At 40.1% G+C, this 24,323-nt stretch overlaps 2 protein-coding genes across 2 annotated transcripts; one reads left to right on the forward strand and one right to left on the reverse strand.

Annotated features, from left to right (window-relative positions):
• Positions 1–12,663: 12,663 nt before the first annotated feature.
• LOC109200900 (uncharacterized) lies at positions 12,664–14,782 on the reverse strand. The gene is made up of 3 exons (XM_025904698.1): positions 14,763–14,782; positions 14,362–14,632; positions 12,664–14,316 (listed from the first exon to the last, which is right to left on the reverse strand). Exons 1-3 carry the CDS (start codon positions 14,780–14,782, stop codon positions 13,591–13,593), a joined length of 1,017 nt encoding a protein of 338 aa, XP_025760483.1. The 3' UTR covers positions 12,664–13,590.
• Positions 14,783–17,855: 3,073 nt separating this feature from the next.
• LOC102079227 (integumentary mucin C.1) lies at positions 17,856–20,342 on the forward strand. The gene is made up of 6 exons (XM_025904699.1): positions 17,856–17,953; positions 18,044–18,192; positions 18,305–18,579; positions 18,736–18,797; positions 18,952–19,139; positions 19,253–20,342. Exons 1-6 carry the CDS (start codon positions 17,856–17,858, stop codon positions 19,435–19,437), a joined length of 957 nt encoding a protein of 318 aa, XP_025760484.1. The 3' UTR covers positions 19,438–20,342.
• Positions 20,343–24,323: the final 3,981 nt, after the last annotated feature.

The following is a 24,323-nucleotide window of genomic DNA, read 5'->3' on the forward strand; positions in this document are numbered from 1 at the left end:
AGATTGAGAAAGGTTTATATAATTATTTAGCCTTGTTGTGCAAACAAGCCTGCATAACTTAATAAATATAGAATTTGAAAAATAAAAAGCCTAAGAAGAAACACTAGGTACGAGATACATGAGTACCTATGATACGGTGATACTTTTGGTAAACAACCATTTGACTAACATGTGTGTCTCACCTGCTCTTGTTCCATCTCTGTTCTGTCCTCATTCTCCTCTCCTTCTCCCTCTCTGCTCCTCTCTCTCCCTCTCTGTTCCTCTCTCTCCCTCTCTGCTCCTCTCTCTCCCTCTTTGTGCTGACAATCATGCCAAACACCAACATCATCAAATATACAGTGGAAACCAGATATTTACATACTCTTCAGATAAAAACACAAACACTTTTTTAATTGTAACATCAAATCAGACTAAATGTTTATTTTTTTAGGTTGATAAATATAAAAAACATATTTGTTAACTTTAAGAGTAAAGAGAGAAACTATCTGTATTTCTTAATTGTAAATGGCACCAAATTGTATTCAAAACTGAGCCACAATTATGGAGCTCCACAATTCTTTTCCTGGTGTTTTGGTTGACATCTCTTGATTTTCCCATGTCAAAGAAACAGGCTCTGTGTTTTGCCTTATATGGATCCACAGGTGTGCCACCAATTTACTCACATGGACTCTACTAACCTATCAGAAGCTTCTTAAACTCAGAATGGAATCGTCTGGAGTTTTCTTATTAATTAACAATAAACTTAGTGTATATGTACTCCTAAAGTTGATGAACGTAATAAAAAATAAACAGCTCTGTCTCTCTTTATTCTGACATTTAACTAATTCAAAAGATATTTCAATATTTATTTATCCAAAACAAAACAAGTTTACTCTGAATTGATGTTGTACAGTAAAAAAATGTTCTTTTGTTTTCCATAAAGTGTATGTAAGTATCTGGTTTAAACTGTGAATGTACTGCTGTGTATTGAAATTCCTCTTGTTTTGCATAGAAATATACTGAACAACATACAAAGCATAATATATAAAATAACATCTACCAGAGTTTTTTCTTTGAAGAAGCCCCTTATGTCCTTTCTTGTATATCGGTACATAACTGAAACCGATTTATTTAGCCGTAGAGGGTAACAACTGAAAATATGAAATAAACACAAATGTAAGCTAAGACTCTCTAAAGAAACAGCATTGTTGTTGTTCGGCTTTTCATTTCGCCATTTGTTGATTCACTTGAAGAGCAAGTAACGTAATATGGGTCAAGTGATCAGTTTGATATCAATCTTTCGTGATACACTGTCATATTTACATTATTTGTACAGTGCGAATGATTTGCTTTGGTACCTGGTCAAACTTCAGTTCTCCTCTGTCTGCCTGGCTGCGCTTCTCCAACAGCGCACTCCTAGGCAGCAGCTCCCCTGCCCCCTCGCTCAGTCGCTTAGGTCGTGTCCAAATTCATGGGCTGCATCCTCCTGAGGACCCGGCCTTCGCAGTATACGTAAATGGCTGGGGAAATTGGACGGTCTAGCCTTCTGATTAGCGTCACCGCTGTCTCGGTGGAGTTTAATAAACTCGGCCGTCTGCTCCTTGCTATCTAAAATATAACAGGACACTGGCGTAAACAGTACCTCTGTGTCTCTGTGTGTGCTGAACATCTAGAATCAGCATTTCAGTCAGGCTGCATTGAGTGTGGGACTTTTCTCTGTTAAAAACAGGTTGAAGATGGCTCAGAAACATTTGAAGATTAAAATTTAGCATTATGGGTGCCGGTGGTTTGAAAAGCCTCTACTCAGCTGTAATTTTGTTACTAATTTATGTTTGTTGTTGTTTAACACAGATTTCAGAAGAGCAAAGATGAGCACTGTTGCTTAATCCTTAATAGTTTATCTGGATTGGAACTCAAAAAAATCCAGATTCTTCTTCCACTATCTATCTAATAGACTCTAATTTATACATGTAAATGGAGAGTCCTCTTCACCCACTAAGGTCAGTTATGGAGTTCCACAGGGTTCAGTGCTAGGACCAATTCTATTTACATTATACATACTTCCCCTAGGCAGCATCATTAGAAGACATAGCATAAATTTTCACTGCTATGCAGATGACACGCAGCTCTATCTATCCATGAAGCCAGGTAACACACACCAATTAGTTAAACTGTAGGAATGTCTTAAAGACATAAAGACCTGGATGGCCGCTAACTTTCTGCTTCTTAATTCAGATAAAACTGAGGTTATTGTACTCGGCCCTGAAAATCTTAGAAATATGGTATCTAACCAGATTCTTACTCTGGATGGCATTACCTTGGCCTCCAGTAATGCTGTGAGGAACCTTGGAGTCATTTTTGACCAGGATATATCCTTCAACGCACATATTAAACAAATATGTAAGACCGCTTTCTTCCATTTGTGCAACATCTCTAAAATTAGAAATATCCTGTCTCAGAGTGACGCTGAAAAACTAGTTCATGCATTTATTACTTCCAGGCTGGACTACTGTAATTCTTTATTATCAGGATGTCCTAAAAACTCGCTGAAAAGTCTTCAGCTAATCCAAAATGCTGCAGCAAGAGTACTGACAGGGACTAGAAAGAGAGAGCATATTTCTCCTGTTTTGGCTTCCCTTCATTGGCTTCCTGTTAAATCCAGAATTGAATTCAAAATCCTGCTCCTCACATACAAGGTCTTAAATAACCAGGCCCCATCTTATCTTAATGACCTTGTAGTACCATATCACCCTATTAGAGCACTTCACTCTCACACTGCAGGCCTACTTGCTGTTCCTAGAGTATTTAAAAGTAGAATGGGAGGGAGAGCCTTCAGTTTTCAGGCCCCTCTTCTGTGGAACCAGCTTCCAGTTTGGAGTATGGAGACAGACACTATCTCTACTTTCAAGATTAGGCTTAAAACTTTCCTTTTTGCTAAAGCATATAGTTAGGGCTGGACCAGGTGACCCTGAATCCTCCCTTAGTTATGCTGCAATAGACGTAGGCTGCCGGGGATTCCCATGATGCATTGAGTTTTTCCTTTCCAGTCACCTTTCTCACTCACTATGTGTTAATAGACCTCTCTGCATCAAATCATATCTGTTATTAATCTCTGTCTCTCTTCCACAGCATGTCTTTCATCCTGTTTTCCTTCTTTCCCCCCAAACCGGTCGCAGCAGATGGCCGCCCCTCCCTGAGCCTGGTTCTGCCGGAGGTTTCTTCCTGTTAAAAGGGAGTTTTTCCTTCCCACTGTCGCCAAAGTGCTTGCTCATAGGGGGTCATATGATTGTTGGGTTTTTCTCTGTATGTATTATTGTGCGATCTACTGTACAATATAAAGCGCCTTGAGGCGACTTCTGTTGTGATTTGGCGCTATATAAATAAAATTGAATTGAATTGAATTGAATTAATCTGAGCTGTTTAATGTTGATGGACATCAATTAGCCCATGACTTTTAACTCATGACTATTGTATTTTCTACAGAATGTATGATCAAAAGAATATGTCTATTGTATAATCTGTAGCTCTTAAACACAGTCTGACAATGAGGCATCAATCAAATGTGTAGTGACAAAGACAATGAGCTTTACAACATTATGTTTTTCTTAGTGTTCTGTCTGTGGTTGTACAAGGTTAATGGCTGAAGCACCACAGATCAAGTGTTTGTGTGTATGTGTTTCATTATGTCTAAATGAGAAAGAGAAAGTATGTTGCATATGTGTTTTGTTTGTTTGTTTTTCACCATGGTTGCAGCAAAACATTTCCCCAGTCTTCTTCCTCTTCAGTAATCTTGGTTGTCTGGGCAGTACAATTTCTTTTCTGTCAATTTTATTTTTACATTTAATGATTAAAAAGATCCTGTTAAATGATTAAAGGAAAAACTGCAAAAAAGAAATGCAGCTGTAAGCTTCTAAGTAATATTAGTTGATTTGGTTTAGTTTTGTATATGTTAAACATTTTGCTGTCTGTTGAAAAGTTAATAACATGTTAATATTTGATTGAGAAACTCCACAGCATGCACATTAAAAAGTGAAAAAGTTTATTTTTATAGTTTTTGTCATATATTCTGCAAATAATACAGTAATAACTTTATTACTTTTAATGTCACAGATTAAACAATTTCCATCAATATGTATTGATGTATTATGGATTTGATCAACTGGTCCCTAAATGCAATTGACACCCCTTTCTCAACGAGAAGTCTGGGCTTGGATGAAGCCTGAGTGCTGAAGATATCTACCTATTCGGAACCATGATAACAGGGTTCTTGCTGATCAGAGCTGGCTTGGCCCTGGCTTATCGAAGAATTAAGAAAGCGGAACCGGCTGTTCAAACCCCCACAAGGCTGCCCACTGGGATTGAAACGATGGGACGAGGCGTGAGTTTCTCAAAATGGGCTCATTGAGTGCAGCATGGATAAGATCTTGGAGAAGCTTACGGCTGCCGTGAATACTCAGAATAAGATCTCTGAGTGCAAACTGGATTACATCTTGGCGAAGCTCACTGTGGTCATGAGTTCTCAGAATCGGCTCTTTGAGCACAAGAATGACAACATCACGGAGTGTAAGTTTGATAACATCATGGAGAAGCTCACGGCTCTCCAACAGGAGATTGAGAGACCAGTGTTGGACTGTTAGAACAACTTTGAAATTCACAGGTGTTGTTTGCACTAAAAGAAAAACCACCATCACTTCATGCGGATACCCTTTCGGCGCCAGCTGCGGTCTCAAGGCTGGAGCTGAACAACAACACCCTGATAACGACTGTCTTTAGACTGTTCTTCCCATTCTATGCAAGGCCACCTGGGTTGGCTGGAAGACTGTTTACTTAGCCTGGCAGGGCAAAGGACACTGTCTCAGCTGAACTCTGGACACATACACACACAAGCACACAGACATATATACACATGCAGATATACACTCATCCCCCCTCCCCCTCCAAACGCCTTCGATGCTTATTCCCTTCCGATGCTGACGGTGGATCAAGGAGACCAGCGCTTATGCTGCAGGCCCGGATGTACTGTCTACACTGGCTGTCTCTCATCCTTTACCCATCCCTGTTGCTTGTCATGTGTTTCTTTGGTGTATTAAGAGTTTTTTCATGTGCTATGTGCAGAGGTGTTTTTTTTCTGTTCTCAAACTGATCTCCCTGTTGGAGCTCAGTCTGGGGGGAGTTATTTTTTTCTCCTTATCTTTCCTCATGTGGTGAATTTTCCATTGTTATACCTCTCTGACAAGGCCCCGAGATACTTGAACTCCTCCACTTGGGGCAGGAACTCATCCCCGACCCGGAGTGGGCACTCCACCCTTTTCTGGCTGAGAACCATGGCCTCAGGATTGGAGGTGCTGATCCTCATTCCCGCTGCTTCACACTCGGCTGCGAACCATTCCAGTGCGAGCTGGAGGCCTTCACCCGATGAAGCCAACAGAACCACATCATCCGCGAAAAGCAGAGATGAGATTCTGAGGCCACCGAAGTGAAAGCCCTCCGCCACTTGGCTGCGCCTAGAAATCCTGTCCATAAAAATTATGAACAGAACCGGTGACAAAGGGCAGCCCTGGCGGAGCCCATCACCCACCAGGAACGAGTCCGACTTATTGCCGGCAATGCGAACCAAGCTCTTGCAACGGTTGTATAGGGATCGAATGGCCTGTAGCAATGGGCCAGACACCCCATACTCCCGCAGCACCTCCCACAGGACACCCCAAGGGACACGGTCGAATGCCTTCTCCAAGTCCACAAAACACATGCAGACTGGTTGGGCAAACTCCCATGCACCCTCAAGTATCCTTGAGAGGATAAAGAGCTGGTCCAGTGTTCCGCGACCAGGACGAAAACCGCATTGTTCCTCCTGTATCTGAGATTCGACTAGCGGACGAACTGTCCTTTCCAGCACCCTGGCATAGACTTTCCCAGGGTGGCTGAGGAGTGTGATCCCCCTGTAGTTGGAACACACCCTCCGGTCTCCCTTCTTAAAGATGGGGACCACCACCCCGGTCTGCCAGTCCAGGGGTATTGCCCCTGATCTCCACGCAACATTGCAGTGGCATGTCAACCAGGACAGCCCTACAACATCCAGAGCCTTCAGGAACTCGGGGCGGACCTCATCAACACCAGGGGCTCTGCCACCAAGGAGTTGTTTAACTGCCTCAGTGACCTCGCCCCCGGAAATTGGCAGGTCTTTCCCCTCATCCCCAGACTCTGCTTCCTCCTCGGAAGACGTGTCAGTGGGATTAAGGAGGTCCTCGAAGTATTCCTTCCACCGCCTGACAATTTTCTCAGTCGAAGTCAGCACTATACACATAAAGGTATATCTTATCTTATCTTATCTTATCTTATTAAGATTAATAAACTCAGTAGTGCATGAGGATTACTGTGTGGTATGACTGACTGTACTCTTATTTAAAATTCTAATCACACCAACAATCACAGTTTTGTGTGATGACATTTTCCCCTTTGTTGGCCTTCAAAACACACTTGGTGAAAATGTGTGGGTGTGCTGGACACTCCATCTTACTCCATCTTTTTCATCTTACAAAAATATGTACTGATGGAGGCCTTCTGTTCCATTATTAGTCGTTTACTGAAGCTGCTCTGAAAAACAATCTGAGAATGTGGCATTAATGGCATGTAGTTGACGTAGACCATGACCTTTAAAGCATTTATGTTTCTGTTACCACAGAAAATATTAATATTCATATGAATATTTGTTTATTTACCAAAATGTTATTATTAATGTTTCTAGAGATTCTCAAATGCTTTTGTCAATAAAATTTGCTTCATGTTTTTCAGATTTTACAATAATTCTTTTGTTCTCTTTGTCTTGTTCACCTGATTTGAAAAATAACCTTTGTAATTACTGATTTAAACTAACTTAATCTAAGACTTTTCATTTATGTTAAAATGTATGCTTATCTGCAGATTTCTTTTTCTTCCATATTCTCTGATTAGCTGCACTTTGATTTAGAAGATTCTCCATTCCAGCAGTTAAGAGGATTTAATTGAACTGTACAAAGTGCTAGATGTAGCTATATTTCTAATTAAGTTGCATGTTTGTTTGTAGAACAACAACACATCTACCAGTGTAAGTCAGATGTCAGATGTCCTTAAATCACCAACTAAAAGGTCAGAATTTAATTGATTGATTGATTGATCATACTTTATTCATCCTGAGGGAAATTGGGTTAAGGCTGCCAGCCGTGCCAGCGCCGTCTTACCCTTCCGACCATACATACATTACACAAACATCACATGGGGAAGACAGGGCAGAGGGGTATAACATGGAAAAAGCACAACATGAGGAAAGATAAGGAGAAAAAAAAACAACTCCCCCCAGACTGAGCTCCAACAGGGAGATCAGTTTGAGAACAGTAAAAAAAACCCCACCTCTGCACATAGCACATGAAAGAACTCTTAATACACCAAGGAAACACATGACAAGCAACAGGGTGGGTAAAGGATGAGAGACAGCCAGTGTAGACAGTACATCCGGGCCTGCAGCATAAGCGCTGGTCTCCTTGATCCACCGTCAGCATCGGAAGGGAATAAGCATCGAAGGCGTTTGGAGGGGGAGGGGGGATGAGTGTATATCTGCATGTGTATATATATGTCTGTGTGTGTGTGTGTGTGTGTGTGTGTGTGTGTGTGTGTGTGTGTGTGTGTGTGTGTATGTGTCCAGAGTTCAGCTGAGACAGTGTCCTTTGCCCTGCCAGGCTAAGTAAACAGTCTTCCAGCCAACCCAGGTGGCCTTGCATAGAATGGGAAGAACAGTCTAAAGACAGTCGTTATCAGGGTGTTGTTGTTCAGCTCCAGCCTTGAGACCGCAGCTGGCGCCAAAGGGGTATCCACATGAAGTGAATACAGATTTTGGTGTTTTTTACTTTAGTGCGAACAACTCATATGAATTTCAAAGCTGTTCTAACAGTCCGACACTGGTCTCTCAATCTCCTGTTGGAGAGCCGTGAGCTTCTCCATGATGTTATCAAACTTACGCTCCGTGACGTTGTCATCCTTGTGCTCAAAGAGCCGATTCTGAGAACTCACGACCGCAGTGAGCGTCTCCAAGATGTGATCCAATTTGCGCTCAGAGGTGTTATTCTGAGCGAGCCCCTTAATCTGAGTGAATTAGAAATGGTGTGAAAACAATGTGTTAGACGCCATTTGTCTACATGATTGTTCACTGGTATGAAGCTGTTTCACAAGAAAGAACCCCACCTAATAATGAAAGTGACGCACACGTACCTGCTCGATTCTAAAAATAAACATTAAAACAGCTGCTTACATAGCATACTAGATCTCAAACATCATTCACGGATAAATAATGCTTGTTAATGAAGGATGATTACTTTTATCCAGACAAAAGGCCTTTCTTTATGTTTGTTCAAGTGTTTATGTTATTAAATCAGTCCTGAACCTTATTGTTAGGCAATTTATGCAAGCTTTGATTGGCAATAGCATAATTTGTCTATTCCTTGGCTAATTCAAAACCACAAAATGAGCTTCAGTAACTCAGTCTGCAAAAGTGGAACAGATTCCATTAAATACTGAAGCCACAAATCAAGAACAGTTATTTCTGGCAGGTCTGGCAGACAGACTCAGCTGCAATCTTTGCAGATCAACTGATCTCGCTGTTGGCCAACATCAGTTCAAATGTACGATGCCACCTTTGCAACAAGTCAGTTTGTGAATTTTTCTGCTTTCTAGATATTACATGATCAACTGTAAGTGGTATTATGGCAAAGTGGAAGTGTTTAGGAACCACAAGTATTCAGCTACGAAGTGACAGATCATGTAAAGTTACAGCGTGCAGCTGTCTAGTGTTGAAACATAGTGCACGAAGGTCACAAAGGCTCTGCTGACTGAATAACCATATTTCTAAACTTTGTTTCGCATAAACATCAACACAAAAAAATGCACCAGGAGCTTCATGTCAAAGATTTCCATGACCAATCTGTTCCTGTAGACTCATGTAGGTTTGTAATGAGTATGTAAGAAATTGTTTCACTTCCAGGTAGGTACAAGACAGACATAACATTAATTATAAAAATATTATTTTTTAAAATTATTTTTAGAAAAGAAAATATTAAATTAAGTGTACTTTTTTTGTTTCCTTGAGTCTGGAAAGCACCAGGGTATGCAGGGTATACATTGTGTCTATGTGAAGACTACATAGAAAATACAAATCAATACACAGAAAAATGTTTTTAACATGCCATAGTACAAGATTTTTTCAATGCTACCAAACTGTACTACATTTCTTGAGTCAGAAGTAGACTTAAAAAAACAAATGAAGAGAATATAATTTCAAGAAAAGATTCACTTTTTTTAAGATCAGGAAATTGCTATTTTTTATGACAGTAGCACTACACCTGCAGCCTACTTAGTGATTAATTAAGTAGGCTGCTTATTGAGTTTATGTAGCAGTGGAGAAAATACATTTAAAAGAAACAAAATGTTAAGCTGAGCCAATATTCTTGAAATCTTGTTTGTGTTTCATTGTTTGTTTATCCTTATTTTTTAACTCTTCAGCAGAACTGTAATTTGAAAATATGAGAAAGCAGTTACATATGAATACATCATCATTCTCCATTGTTGGGCCGATAAACTGCAGAAAATGCATAGCAAAAAACCAAAAAAATATTCCCAAAATGATTCAACTAAAGTCTCGATGTAAAACGCATACAGAGCTAGATTCATTTCCAGTCCATGGCTCCTCAATGCCAGATTTACAAAGCTTTCTTGTCTTGGCTTGGGGTAAAAAGTGAAGAGAACTGAACCAGTATTCCAAAAAATAATAATACTGCACATCCATGTTCAGCTTTAATCATCTCAATGCAGTAAATGGAGACAAGACAGTGAATGAATGAAAGCAGTGTGGTATACAATGTATTGCTGAGCCAACCTTTGACCAAAAGCAAAGTGCAGAGATGTCCCATTTGTTAAATATCATAACTTAATATTGACTTCATAAGCTTTCAGTTACTTGGAAAAATAGAAAGAAATTTAACTGCGATGCTGTGAATTCACAACATATTATTAGAATATATCACTTTGTTTAAAAGTTCTGTATCACATGGTACAGTGAAAAATCTTTGGAAACTCATACTCTGTATTAAACAAAGATGTCTGCTTACTTTGATCATGTTACATATCTTCCAACTGTTTTTCACTCTACTGGAATTCATTATTGGTTTGTCTGCCTTGACGTCTACGAATAACTCAGGTCACAAGCAAAAAGAAGGAGGAGGCTGTGATCCTGAGCCAAGAAACTTTCAGGTTGCTCGCTTGACAAACTTGTGAATCCTGTGATGTGACATTGTTCCTCAACATGTCACAGCTTCTTCTGTCATCTCTCACATACGTCATTAGCCCTCACTCTTCTGAAATATATAAAGCCACAAGAGGTGTAAACATAAGGTTTATCAGAGCAAAGAGGTGAAGTGCACTGTTTAAAACATAATAATTTCAAAATATCTAAAAAAAGGATTAAAAAAAAGGGAGAATTAATACATTTTCATCTGATCTCAGTTTTTATAAGTACAATGTACACAATAGATTTTATGTACTATGAATATGACTTTTTGTTTCTTTCACTTACTTATTAAACTAATGCTAATTAATTGTTTTACCCATATTATTTTAAAATTGTTCATGCATAGTTGTTGTTTTTTATTAAGAAGTATAATGATAAGTACAGTTAATAATTATTTTGCATTTTTGTCACATTTTATTTTACTGGGTTTTTAACTCAGTTTTTAAATTTGTTTTTTAATCATTGTGCCTAGCCTTGACATATATTTCTTTTACAGATTTAACTGATTAAACAATGGGGGTTGGACTGATGATATCAGTTTCCTTGCTTCTAACAGGTAAGCTAAGTGATGCTAATCTTACTAGTGATATAAAATAAATGACCTGCTTTAGCATAGCTATATATAACATGATGAATAATTGCTACTGAAAATATGTAGACTGTATTAATGTTGAGTGCTTTAATACTTTAATGGTTAGGTGCATATTAACGTCAATGAAGTAAATCTAGGCGAGTTGTACCTAGTGATGCAAGATGAAGCCAAATTTCAACATTTTTTTTTATTTCTACAAAAAGTGGGTTTAGTAGCAACTTTGACTTTGGTATAGCTGAGAAGAGGAAATTTTGGATACATGGTGACAGTTTTGCTTTGAAAACTGTCTGTCTCTTTCCTTCTTGAATCTGAAGCATTTGGTTTTCCTCATACTCAGTGTCACAGCACACATAGATCATTCCATTTAAAATCATTCATTAGACTTCCTCATAATCAGCTTTTTTACAACAATAACATATTAAATGAAGCCATGCAAAAGATTACCTTCATACTTTAAAACTATCTGGAACTTAAAATGCAAGGACAAGGCTGATATTGTGTACTTTTCAATAAATCTTATTTTTGTCCAATGTTTTTAACCCCTCATAACATTACACTATAGGATAGTCTTGTGACGTTTTCAAGGCTGAGAAAATCCATTTCGGCTCTGTTAATTACTGAAATCTTAGACCATCAGGGTGTACAACCTCCCCCATGGCGTCGTTGCCCACCTCCAAGGTATGGAGGCCTATCTCCCCCCACCACTTCCCCTGCCAGTGGCAGACGCCCTCAGACATTGGTGCGTTGGTGGTTCTTTGTGTGTGGGGATGGGCGTCCGGGTACCCACCGGCTCACTCCTTGGTGGCTGCTTGTCGGGGCCTGGAGCCTGGGGCTCGCTTGGGCCACTTCGGGGGTGGGGTGCCCTCGGCCTCTCGGCCTGGGGCTCGGTCACTCTGGCATAGCTGGCTGCACGTCACTGCCCCCTGGCTCTGCTCCGCGGCTACTGAGTGACCCCTCATCTGGGACTCTCCTCAGCTCTTTCTGGGATGGTGGCACAGCTGCCCCTCTGTTGGTCTTGCTTGGTCTCTTGTGTTCTGAGGGCCTCTGGATGTCTGGAGTCTTGATCTCCTCCATATCTGCTTCATGCCCTGGAGGACTGGGCTGTGGCTCCCCACACCCTCTAGCAGATCATTACATGAAGGAACCTTTTAAATACAAGCGCGCTCATGCTCACAGGTGTACACACGGGGACTCACATACACTAACTACACCCTTTTTGGCTCCTACCTCAAAGCACACTGTGCGCTGTCGATCTTACGTGCTGCACAATAATATTTAATATTTAGTTTTTACTGTTACATTCCCATAGATCATCGTGATATTGTTTATTATGTTGCTCTTTTTTTTTCTGCTTGTTTTCTCTTTTTTCTTTCTCAACAGGTTATCCAGGTCATTGATATATGTATTTTTTGTCTGCTTATTTTGTTGTTTTTTGTTTTTTAGCCCTTTATCCCCATCCCTCTTCTGTTTTTCTTTCCCCTTCTTTCTCCCCTTTCTTTTCCCCAGTCAAGTCTGTCCCGTATTTAACAAGTGAAAATAAAATAAAATAAACAATAAAAGGTGAATCAAATAGACCATTACGGCAAGGCTGGGATGGTCCATTTGGTAAAGTAAATCCGTTGGACATCTTTCTTTGCCTTTAGACAATACTTCTGATGGCAAAAGAGCCAAATGGGACAGGCGAGAGAAAAAAAAAAATAAAAAAAAATACAGAAATCTATTTATTTATTTATTTATTATTTTAATTTTTTGCAAGTTTAAGAAACAATATCATTGTAAATGTAAAAAATAATTATATTATAGGATTATTTTGGATTGTTACAGAAGGAATAACAGGTGAAGGTTGGCTTTTATGAACATGTGGATAGAAGTGAGGCCTTTCAGATGCTGCAGTAAATTTCAGCCAGCCATTTATCCCACAGTTTATGAAGTTTTTACTCATTGAATTTTCAGAAAACAAATATTAATATTTAGGGTACCATATTTCTGTTACTCTATAGATTAATATTATGCAGTTTTGCGATTAGAATCATGGAATATCTCATGATATTAAAACTTGTATTGGTTGTAGGAAAATAATGTGCTAAACAAAAATGTAATTTTTACTTTAGATTTTGACATTTAAATATAAGGGTGTCAAATAATTCCATGGAAAAGGAATTAAACAATGGAAATCTGTGACCTGTGTCCTGTGTTCAGTGGCTCAGTTTTTATCTATATACAATCCCCCAGTTATACGAGCAGTTTTTTCTGGTTTTAGTGCCCCACCCTGCGTCCCCTTTTGTAATGCTTTCACTTCTTCATTTTTCAATAATACATGGGGATCAATCCCCTCCTAGGCTTTTGACAAACTGCAGCTCAATTTATGTCTAAGCCATTCACCTTTGTCTACTAAAAATGCTGTCAAACCAAAAATGAGGACATGGGCCCAGCCAGTGAATTACGTGTAGAAGTTCAGGGTCTAGCTGTCAATTTTGGGTCAGCATTCATTACTCTTTAACAGCAGTCTAAGTTCTACTTCATGAATTATATTGATGTACTCAAGTGAGGGTGAAAATTGTTGTGAAAACTGTTGTTGGAATGAATTCATGGCATATTTACATTAGGAAGATATAGTACATGAAGGATTCGTTTGGGAATGATGACTCAGAATTACTTAATGAAAGGTTTTATGAAATTAAAAATTGTGCTTAATATATACATAAATTCATATTGAAGAGTATGTGAACTTAACTCCTACAGCTACAGCGGCACAAACGTCAACAACAGGAGTAACAACCACGGCTCCTCCGACAACAACCACCACTTCCCCACCAACCACCACCACTACAATTCCTCCGACAACAACTACCACTGGCCCACCAACCACCACCACCACGGCTCCTCCGACAACCACCACCACTGCCCCACCTACCACCACCACGACTCCTCCAACAACTACCACCACTGCTCCACCGACAACAACTGCCACTGCCCCACCAACCACCACCACAACTCCTCCGACAACCACCACCACGGCTCCTCCAACAACTACCACCACAGCTCCACCAACCACCACCACTACAGTTCCTCCGACAACAACCACGACTTCCCCACCTAGCACCACTACAGCTCCTCCGACAACAATCACCACTGCCCCAAGTACCACCACCACCACCACGGCTCCTCTGACAACAACCACCACAGCCCCACCTACCACCACCACGGCTCCTCTGACAACTACCACCACTGCCCCACCTACCACAACCATGGCTCCTCCCACAACATCCACCACTGCCCCACCGACTACCACCACTACAATTCCTCCAACAACAACCACCACTGCCCCACCTACCACAACCACAGTTCCTCCGACAACAACCACCACTTCCCCACCTAGCACCACTACAGCTCCTCCGACAACAATCACCACAGCCCCACCGACCACCACCACCACGGCTCCTCTGACAACCAACAACACTGCCCCACCAGACACCACCACGGCTCCTCCGACAACAACCACCACTGCCCCACCTACCACCACCACTACAGTTCCTCCGACTACAACCACCACTGCCCCACCTACCACCACCACTACAGTTCCTTCGACTACAACCACCACTGCCCCACCGACCACCACCAGCACGGCTCCTCCGACAACCTCCAGCACGGCTCCTCCGACAACAACCACTACTGCCCCACCAACCACCACCACTACAGTTCCTCCGATGACAACCACCACTGCCCCCCTACCACCACCACCACAGCTTCTAAGACAACAACCACTACAACATCACCAACCACCACCACAACTTTCCCACCAACCACCACACCAACGGCCCCTTTGACAACAACAACCACCAGATTTGTTGTTTTCAGATCCATTCTAAGCAATTTTACATCAGACCTGTTGAATTCATCATCTGAAGCTTTTAAAAATCGATCTTCATCAATAAAGAAACAAGTAAGTCTTTCCTTTCCCCCAAAATCTGTAAGTTTAGTGTACAAGAGTTTATCTGATCATTAAGGTAATACAAATATTCAAATACTAATTTCTTCTCATTGTTTTCACATGAAGGTTGTAATGAAATAATAACTTAATTTATATAGAATAAGTGCAAAGTCTCGGGAAGAAATGCAAAAATTCCCATAAAAACCAAATGCCAGGACAACTGTCCTAAATGAATGAATGAATGAATGAATGAATGAGAAGTTCAAACTACAGCTACATGACAAATGAATGCAAGGCACCAGACCACCATATGGTGCTAAAAGTAATTCAATATGCTTTCAAATTGATTGTTCAATGTAGAGTTTGTTTTTTTTAAAGGCACATGCAGCTCTAGCAGAAAAGCGTTTTAAGTATTTATGAAACACTTCAAATACAGCTATCATTGTCAGCTCACACTAAAAAAGGGGGAAAAAAAGATGCAGAATGTGGATTATTTGAACTTCTAAGCATTTGTCATTGAAGTTGGAGCCAAAGTCGTGTGCTTACCTAATAGAAAGCAGAAAGAAGTCTGTTTAAAGAATATAGTTCGCATTAAAAAAAAACCCCTAAATACTCAGACAAGTATAAGAATTTGACTGATAAAGAGCAGGAACAAGTCAAGAGGAGAACCTTTGCTAGCAAGGTTGTAAAACTTGGAAAAACTTTTTGCCAGGCTTTACACATCCAGGGATGGAAAATTCATCCAGTGGTGTTTAGCTCATTGACCTACAGTCTGTTTTATTTGAAGTCAGTGTTATTGCTGGATTTTTATTTTTCTCTCAAAGGGGACAAGCTCTTAAACTTAGTTAAGCGTGGTCTTAAGGCTTGTTGTCACTGAATATGTCTTCATATTTGAACAAAGATTTTCAGTGATGAAGTTTAATGAATCCAGATACAGATTCTCTTTCACTCACCAGTCTACTGTCTTTTGCATTTTCACCTAATGCATTGAACCTGATTTTATAGCACTTATTCAACACCGAACACACTACATTTCTCTTACTGAATAAGGAAGAATCACTGCAAAACTGCATGCAGTAATTTAACTAAAATTTAAAATGATAGCACTATGGCTTGGTGGTAAGCACTGTTATTTCATGACAAAAAGGTCCTGAGTTTAAATCTGGGGTCTTTCTGTGTGGAAATTGCATGTTCTCTCCATTTTAATGTGAGTTTTCTCCAGGTGCTCTGGCATCCTCCCACAGACCAAAGACATATCAGTGCAATTAGATTAACTGGTGATTCTAACTTGCCCATACTGTGCATCTTGAAATTATTCACAGTGCTTGATTTGTTCCTTTTTATTTGTCATTTTACGGCCTTATTACAAAATGGTGATATGGTTTCTTAAAGGGCCTCAGGCGCAGGCCAGGTTTTCCTTAGGCAAAAGACAGTGCGTTTATTTACAGTGAACAAAACACCAAGTGAATATTGTTACGTAAAGCAGTTTCACCCTGGTTCTTTTTTATTGCTCAGGCCTACAGAGACTATACCGGACTCAGTAGTCATTTCACAAAACCTTTATTCATCTTCAGTTACGCATGGAACTTCTAGAAGGGGAGATTTTCAAGGCTGGTATCCCTCTGCAGATCTTCACTTCTTTGTTTGTTTCCACCAGTTTTATAGAAGCGACCCCATCGTAAAACCCACATGGTGTGTTGTAAACTCTGTGTTTGTGTATGTATGCGCGAGCACGTGAGTGCCTGTGTGTGCGCGTACCTGTGTGTGCGTGTGTGCACAGGAGTGATTGTGTGTGTGGGTGTGTGTGCGTCATAACAGTTAAAGCACTGTGTGTATGTCTCTGTGTGTGTGACTTCATGCTGGTCATAAAAACCCATCTCCCCTCACCCAAACTCTACCAAATTCCTTTACAAAAACATACAAAACATATTACAAGCACTGAGACCCCCACTCTGCATCCACTGGGCCATTGGCTTCTTGTTGTCTTACTTTTTACAGCTAAGCATGTGGAGAGTCTCCTGCAAACCTACTTCTAAGTTATGACAATTATGAGCTTTTATTACATTCAGGGACAAGCATCAGCATCCCCCCACTGTAGCTTCCTGTCTCCTTTTATGACAGGCTGACCCCCAGTGTCCATAAATTCCTCTCCCTCTACACAATTACACACTCTCAGGCCTATAGCTAAACCAAACTGAAACACACCGAGAAATCCTTCCCTATTCCTCTGATCTACTGCTGGACCCTCTCATCTAAGCAAATTTAACACATTATATTCTAATAATTGTTTTCTTGTACTCACAATATATACAACGTGCAGGGGAAAAGGGAGTCCGGGTCTCCAGGGTCCGTGGGGAAACAGGGGTCGGGAAGAAGTGCTCCACACTTTCTGGACAAAATCCAACTCCTCTCCTCTGCCGCTCCTCTTGTAGTCCGTTAAACAGGTTCAGGGAAAATCTACACATACACAAAAAGGTCCAATTAGAAGAATAGTCACAAAACTCACAGATTCAGATTTGCAGGTTCACAGGTTGACTGACGCTGAGAGCTCAACGATCCAGCGAAGACTAGTGTAGATCCGCCATCTTAAATAGTGCTGCAATCAGCTGGGATCGGCGACTGGTGTGGTGATGAGAGCAGGTGTGTGGGCCAGCGGCGGGAGGCCGCAATGAGCATTGCCGCGGCGAAAGAGAGAGAGCGAGAGGGGGAGAGGGAGGAGGGAGAGAGCGCAAACAAAAACAAACATGTTGCCTAACAGAGAGTCGACCAGCGAGACACGGGGACCATGACAAATGGATTATATTAATTTTCACCTCAAAATTCTATACACATTACAGTACTTTATTGACAGTCTTTGGCATGACATTGAATATTGAATATGAGTGTGAATGGTTGTCTCTCTCTCTCTGTGTTAGCTCTGTGATCTACCAGAGCTACCCACTGTAGGGGTCAAGACCTCAGCTTTTTTCCTTTAAATAGTCTTCTGTTAATGTATTTTACCATATAATATCAATATCAATCACGTACACAAACAGATAAACATGATTTTAAGGAAATCTGCTTTGTGTCTGCAGATTGAACCTGCTTACAAAAACACGTTCCCTTCTTCCTTTGTCTCCTTGGCCGTTGTGAGCTTCAGGTAATTTCAGTACTTTGACATATAATGTTAAGAGCACTGACCTAAAGTACTAAATATTCAAAACTATCTTTTTTGTGTCTGCATTTACAGGCAGGGATCAGTCATCAACACCATAGCACTTCAGTTTGTAAACTCATCTGTTCCAAATGACACTGAGATTAAAAGTGTTTTGATCAGTCAAGCCTCAAACGTGACAGGCTTTGACATCGAAAGGGCCTCCATCACTGTCAGTGACACATGTGAGTGACATTTTGTGATCTTTGATCCTTTGATCAAAAAGTCTCAAATGTTTTGCAGGGACTCAGTTAAATGTTTTATGTCCATTTTGTTCTCATTTTAAATCTACCACAGTGATCCCAACAACTACCACAGTTACCCCAACAACAAACACATCAACAACATCAACGACCACAGCAACTCCAACAATTACAACATCTGCTGCAACAACTACTACATCTACTCCAACAACAACCACAGCAGCTCCAACCACTACCACAACTACAAAAGCTCCAACTGCACCTGTCCAAGTTTTTCTGTTTCTACAGTTCCTTGAACCATATGTACCTGATCTCACAGACCCCACCAGCAGTGTATATCAAGATCGCAAAAGACGAGTTGAAGATACGGTGAGTAATATTTCAACTTAATATATCTTTTATTGACTGACACTTTATCTAGAGAACAAATCTAAAATCATATATTTTATTTAATTTAAACAGGTATTTTTGTACAATGTAATTTTGAAGTTGTTTAAATTTTCTTTTTGTGTTAATTTTTTGCAGTGTAATAGAATCTACAAACCAATATTTCCTTTCTTCATCCGTGCCATTGTGATTCGGTTCAGGTAAAACATGTTTTTAACAGTGATTAAGTTACTTTCCTCTAAATTATTATTTTAATTTAATTTTAAATGTTAAAAGTGCCATGTAATGTAGTTAAAGCATTCAATAATCTGTAATCATTATCTAACACCTGACTCACTTTCTTTCATGGCACAGTCTTGTTAGAGTTCAAACACGAGTGGATGGAACTGAGGCAGTGGTGGAGCTTGTATTCAATCAAACAGCGCCCAATGCACAAGTCCCAAATAATACTACTGTTGTTCAGACTTTGAAACAGGCTATTAACAGTTCCAGCAGCAATTTCAGCATCACCATAGTTCCTGACACAATATCAGTAACGTCTGGTGAGTATTTGAAAATGTAGCCAAAATTTATTTTGGAATTTATCAAGAATAAAGAAATTATTTTAGTCTGTACACAAATATATATTAATCTATTTTTGAAAAATATTTTATAGTTCCCGTCAATGCCACGACTGCTGCACCAACTACTGCCAATTCCACTACTGCTGCACCTACAGCTTCCACAACTACAATTGCTGTATCTACAACTACAGCTTCAAGTGGAGAATGCCACAAGATTAATCCCAGCACTGTTTTCTCCCTGGTGCTCTTGCTATGGCTACTGTCAAACCAGCAATAGCATCTGTGCTGGTTTCCATGTGAATGGCCAGCAGAACACAAACTCTTTCATTGAAATGAAAAAAAAAGAAAAAAATTAGAAATCCAAGCCATGTGATTGTCTTAAGGGTTGTTTGGCTTCAGATGAACTTATGATCAAATGCAACACATTGGAAATAGTCTGTTTGGTATTTTTGTCAATGTGAAACGACTCTGGCATAAACAGAATGACACAGACTTTAAGCACCCAGTTAGTTTAATCATCAACAACAAATTTGACCTAACAATGCATGAAATTAAATATATCCTGTGGGTGGCCCTGTAGTGTAGAGGCATAGTACTTTACACAGTTGAGCTCATTCAATTTTAAAAATTCAATTTTATTTATATTGCCAAGCTACAACAATAGTCACCTCAAGGTGCTTTATGTTGTAATGTTAAGGTACTTTTATTGTAAGCACCCTACAATAATACAGAGGAGAAAACACTGGCCTGTTTAAGTGGCCTGATTTTATGTCCAGGTCACTTGCTTGTAAGTGTGTCTCTGCCTTCATGTTTACTTACTGTTTCTATTTCTCACTGGAAAAAAAGGCCCAAAAGACAGACAAGTTTTTAAATTTTTAAGAATATTATTCACAACTCATTCATTATTTTTAAATGCTTGTAAACCTGGGTTTGACTTCATATATATATATATATATACACACTATATATCACAAATTATATGTAATAGTGTAAACAGTAGATCTACAGGTGTCCCAAAAAAGCACAGTCACTTTTCTAATTTATACAAAATGTATTTTTATAATTTTCCATTTCTGTATTCTGTGAGAATTCTTTCTTTGTACATTTTCTGTAAGAAAAGTTATAATGACCAGAATACAAAATTTATGAGAAATTTAAACTGTCTTCTGTGATGTTTAATGGTTTGTGGGTAAAGAGAAAGTTGAACTTTGAAAAAGTTGAAACTTTAAGGTCAGGAGCTGTAATAAAAAAAGCAAGGTTTGCAAATTGGTCTCTCAATTAAATTAAATTTCAATTCAATTTATTTATGTAGCGTCAAGTCACAACAGCAGTTTCCTCAAGGCACTTTATATTGTAAGGTAAAAACCCTATATTAATACAAAGAAAAGGGAGAAAACCCCAGATTTCACATGAGTGCCTATGAGCAAGTGCTTTGGCGACAGTGGGAAGAAAAAACTCCCTATTAACAAGAAGAAACCTCCAGCAGTAACAAGCTCAGCAAGCGTTGGCCATCTGCCATGATCTGTTGGTGTGAGTGGAGGAAGACAGAACAACAAGGTGCTGTAGAAGAGAGCCAGAGATAATAATAACTAATGACTGACTTCAGAGGGTGTTATAAACACAGAATGAGTGAAACTGAAGAAGAAATACTCAGTGCATCATGGGAATTGAACAGCAGCCCATATCTGTTGCAGCCTAACAAAGGGATCCAGCCCCATTTATATTCTTTATCAAAAAGAAATGTTTTAATCGTAATCTTAAAAGTTGTGAGCTTCCAGTTTGTCTCCCAAATCCAAACTGGAAGCTGGTTCAACAGAAGATGACTGCTTTCCCCACTTTCTACTTTTAAATACTCCAGGAACAACAAGTAAGCATGCAGTCTGAGAGTGAAGTGCTCTGTTGGGGTCATATGGTACTAAGGTCATTAAGATAAGATGTGGCCTGATTATTCAAGACCTTGCATGTGAGAAGGAGGATTCTGAATTCAATTATGAATTTAACAGGGAGCCATTGAAGGGAAGCTAATATATGAGAAATATGCTCTCTCTTTCTAGTCCCTGTCAGCAGTAGCGGTTTTTGATACGGGCGACACGGGCGGAGGGAGTGTTCGCCCAGGTCGCCAAACAGGCTAGGACCACCACTGCCTGTCAGTACTCTAGCTGCAGTATTTTGGATCAACTGAAGGCTTTTCAGGGAAATTTTAGGACAACCTGATAATAATGAATTATATGATATTTGGGCAGCTTAGAAGTAAAAATGCATAGTTTTTCACACTGAGGTATAATTTAAAATGCATTACTTTTGTTTCTGAGATTTTATAAAAAGTATCGGTATTGGATCAGTATCGTCTATACCAGCCTGAACTTTTCTTGATATCGGATCGAAAAGGAAATCAGTTGTATTGCACATTACTAGTCTAAATAAATATATCTGTACATATTGAAAGTAGCTGTTACTGTTTCTCCAATAGTGAACAAATTCATGAAGTTATTACTAGTTAACATTAAAGGAATGCTTGGCTCTACAGAGCTCTGACCTTTTGCTAGCCTAGCTAGGGTGTCGAAGAGAAACTTAGGGCTGTTCATATTTTCTTCATTCTGTGATGAATATTTTTCCAGGCTAAATGAAGATTGTCTAAATTAGTGAGATGCCACTTCCTGTCCAGCTTCCCAGTTTTCTGCTTTAAGGTGTGCATTTGAGAGTTATACCAGGGAGTCAAGTTCTTCTGATTTGAGGGTTTCTAAAAAAGTAAAATTATTAACATGATGATCGACTGTGTCATTTCCTTGTAAACTTGTATTTATCTAAAATTTGACAATGGTGGTATGAAAAAGGTTTCTTATCTAATATTTTCAATGCTCTTTTGTAGCATACTTCAATTGGCCCAATACCAGCAAAACTTGTATAGGACCAACTTGTAATACAGTATTCAATATGAGCCGGTATCATAGAGTACAGAAATGTAATCGCTGCTGTGTCTGTTAATGATGTGCGGATATGTCTAAAGTTCTGTATATTAACATTTACAGTGTTTAGTACTTTTTTAACATGTTTTTTAAAGGATAATTTTGAGTCTAGTAGCACTCTGAAATACTTAAATTCCTCAACACTGATTAGTTCTTTAGCACCCAAGCTAACTTTTGCTGCATCCACAGTTTTTTTAGGTTTACTAAAAAACATCGATACATTCTTTTTAAGATTAAGGCACAGGCATGAGTCATTCAGCCATGTTTGTAAATCATGTAATGCCAATGAAAGCTAATGGGCTGCATCATTAACAGTTTTGGCTTGTGTAAAAATTACCGTATCATCAGCATACATAAACATGTCCACATTTTTGCACACCTTGGGCAAGTCATTTACCTAAAGTGAAAATAACAGGAGGCCTAGAATTGAACCCTGAGGGACACCTTGCGTACAGGAAAGATAGGGTGACTTGCTATTCTTTATTTGCAAGCATTGTTTTCTCTCTGTGAGATTAGACTGTATCCATTTAACGGTGTGATTACTAAAGTTAAATGTTGACAGTCTAGACAAGAGCTTGAAATCAAGAAAAACAGCCGCAACAGAATTGCTCTTGTCTAAGTAAGACCTTACTCTCGCAACAAAAACACAGACAGCCGTTTCCGTTGAATGAAGAGTGCGAAATCCGAATTGGTGCAAACCCGGATTGGAGTCATTAACATGTTCGATGATAGAATTAGCAACCCACTTTTCTGCTATCTTTGAAAAGATAGCGAGTATGCTAATAAGATAAGATAAGATAAGATAACCTTTATTAGTCCCACATGTGGGAAATTTGTTTTGTCACAGCAGGAAGTGGACAGTGCAAAAGTTATGAAGCAAAAATTAGAATAAAATAAAATAAGAATAAATACAATACACAACTGTACAGAATAGAATAAAATTAAATACTATATACAGTAGAATAAAATAGAATAAAATATACAATAAGATAAAAATAGAATACAAATGCTATATACAACTGAGTAAAAATACAACGATGCCAGAAAAGATTATTGCACATTAGTGTTATTGCACATGTGTGGATGTGTGTGTTTGATCAGTTAAAGTCTTTGTTGTGGAGTCTGACAGCAGTGGGGAGGAAAGACCTGCGAAATCTCTCCGTCCCACACCGTGGGTGCCGCAGTCTCCCACTGAAGGAGCTGCTCAGTGCTGTCACAGTCTCATGCATGGGGTGGGAGATGTTGTCCAACAGGGATGACAGCTTAGCCGCCATTCTCCTGTCACTCACCACCTCCACTGGGTCCAGAGGGCATCCTAGAACAGAGCTGGCCCTGCGGATCAGCCTGTTCAGTCTCTTCCTGTCCCCAGCAGAGATGCTGCCACCCCAGCAGACCACACCATAAAAGATGGCTGAGGCCACCACAGAGTCATAGAAGGTCTTCAGGAGTGGGCCCTCCACTCCAAACGACCTGAGTCTCCGCAGCAGGTACAGTCTGCTCTGCCCTTTCCTGTAGAGGGCGTCTGAGTAATGAGTCCAGTCCAGTTTGTTGTTCAGATGAACACCAAGGTACATGTAGCTGTCCACAGCCTCAATGTCCATACCTTGGATGTTCAGTGGTTGCAGTGGAGGATGTTTGTGCCTGCGGAAGTCTACCACCAGCTCCTTGGTTTTACTGGCATTGATCTGGAGGTAGTTCAGCTGGCACCAGTCCACAAAGTCCTGAGTCAGTCCTCTGTACTCCTTGTCATCCCCATCAGCGATGAGGCCGACTATTGCAGAGTCATCAGAGAACTTCTGCAGGAAGCACTGGGTGGAGTTGTGGGAGAAGTCTGCAGTGTAGATGGTGAAGAGGAACGGAGCCAGAACCGTTCCCTGTGGGGCCCCCGTACTGCAGACGACCCTGTCCGACACACAGCTCTGAGTCCTCACATACTGTGGTCGGTCGGTGAGGTAGTCCAAAATCCAGGTAGTGAGGTGATGGTCCACTCCTGAGTTCTCCAGCTTGTCCTTCAGAACCGAGGGAAGAATAGTGTTGAAGGCACTGGAGAAATCAAAGAACATGATTCTCACAGTGCTCCCAGCGGTCTCCAGGTGAGCGAGGGAACGATGTAGGAAGTGAATGATGGCATCAGCCGCTCCAATGCCAGGCTGGTAGGCAAACTGAAGTGGGTCCAGTGATGAGCTCACAAGGCGCC

The sequence above is a fragment of the Oreochromis niloticus genome, unplaced genomic scaffold (assembly GCF_001858045.2).
Source record: "Oreochromis niloticus isolate F11D_XX unplaced genomic scaffold, O_niloticus_UMD_NMBU tig00003596_pilon, whole genome shotgun sequence".
Classification (NCBI taxonomy): Eukaryota; Metazoa; Chordata; class Actinopteri; order Cichliformes; family Cichlidae; genus Oreochromis; species Oreochromis niloticus.

Coding starts and splice junctions, on each gene's coding strand:
- LOC109200900 (XM_025904698.1), bottom strand. CDS start 14,782: ATGAATTCAACAGGTCTGAT. Junction 14,633..14,762: donor ATGAATTCAACAGGTCTGAT/GTAAAATTGCTT, acceptor TTGTTGTCTTAG/AAGCTGTGGTGGTGGTGGTA. Junction 14,317..14,361: donor TTGTTGTCGGAGGAGCCGTG/GTGGTGTCTGGT, acceptor AGAGGAGCCGTG/GTGGTGGTGGTCGGTGGGGC.
- LOC102079227 (XM_025904699.1), top strand. CDS start 17,856: ATGATTTTAAGGAAATCTGCTTTGTGTCTGCAGATTGAACCTGCTTAC. Junction 18,580..18,735: donor AAAGACGAGTTGAAGATACG/GTGAGTAATATT, acceptor AATTTTTTGCAG/TGTAATAGAATCTACAAACC. Junction 19,140..19,252: donor CACAATATCAGTAACGTCTG/GTGAGTATTTGA, acceptor AATATTTTATAG/TTCCCGTCAATGCCACGACT.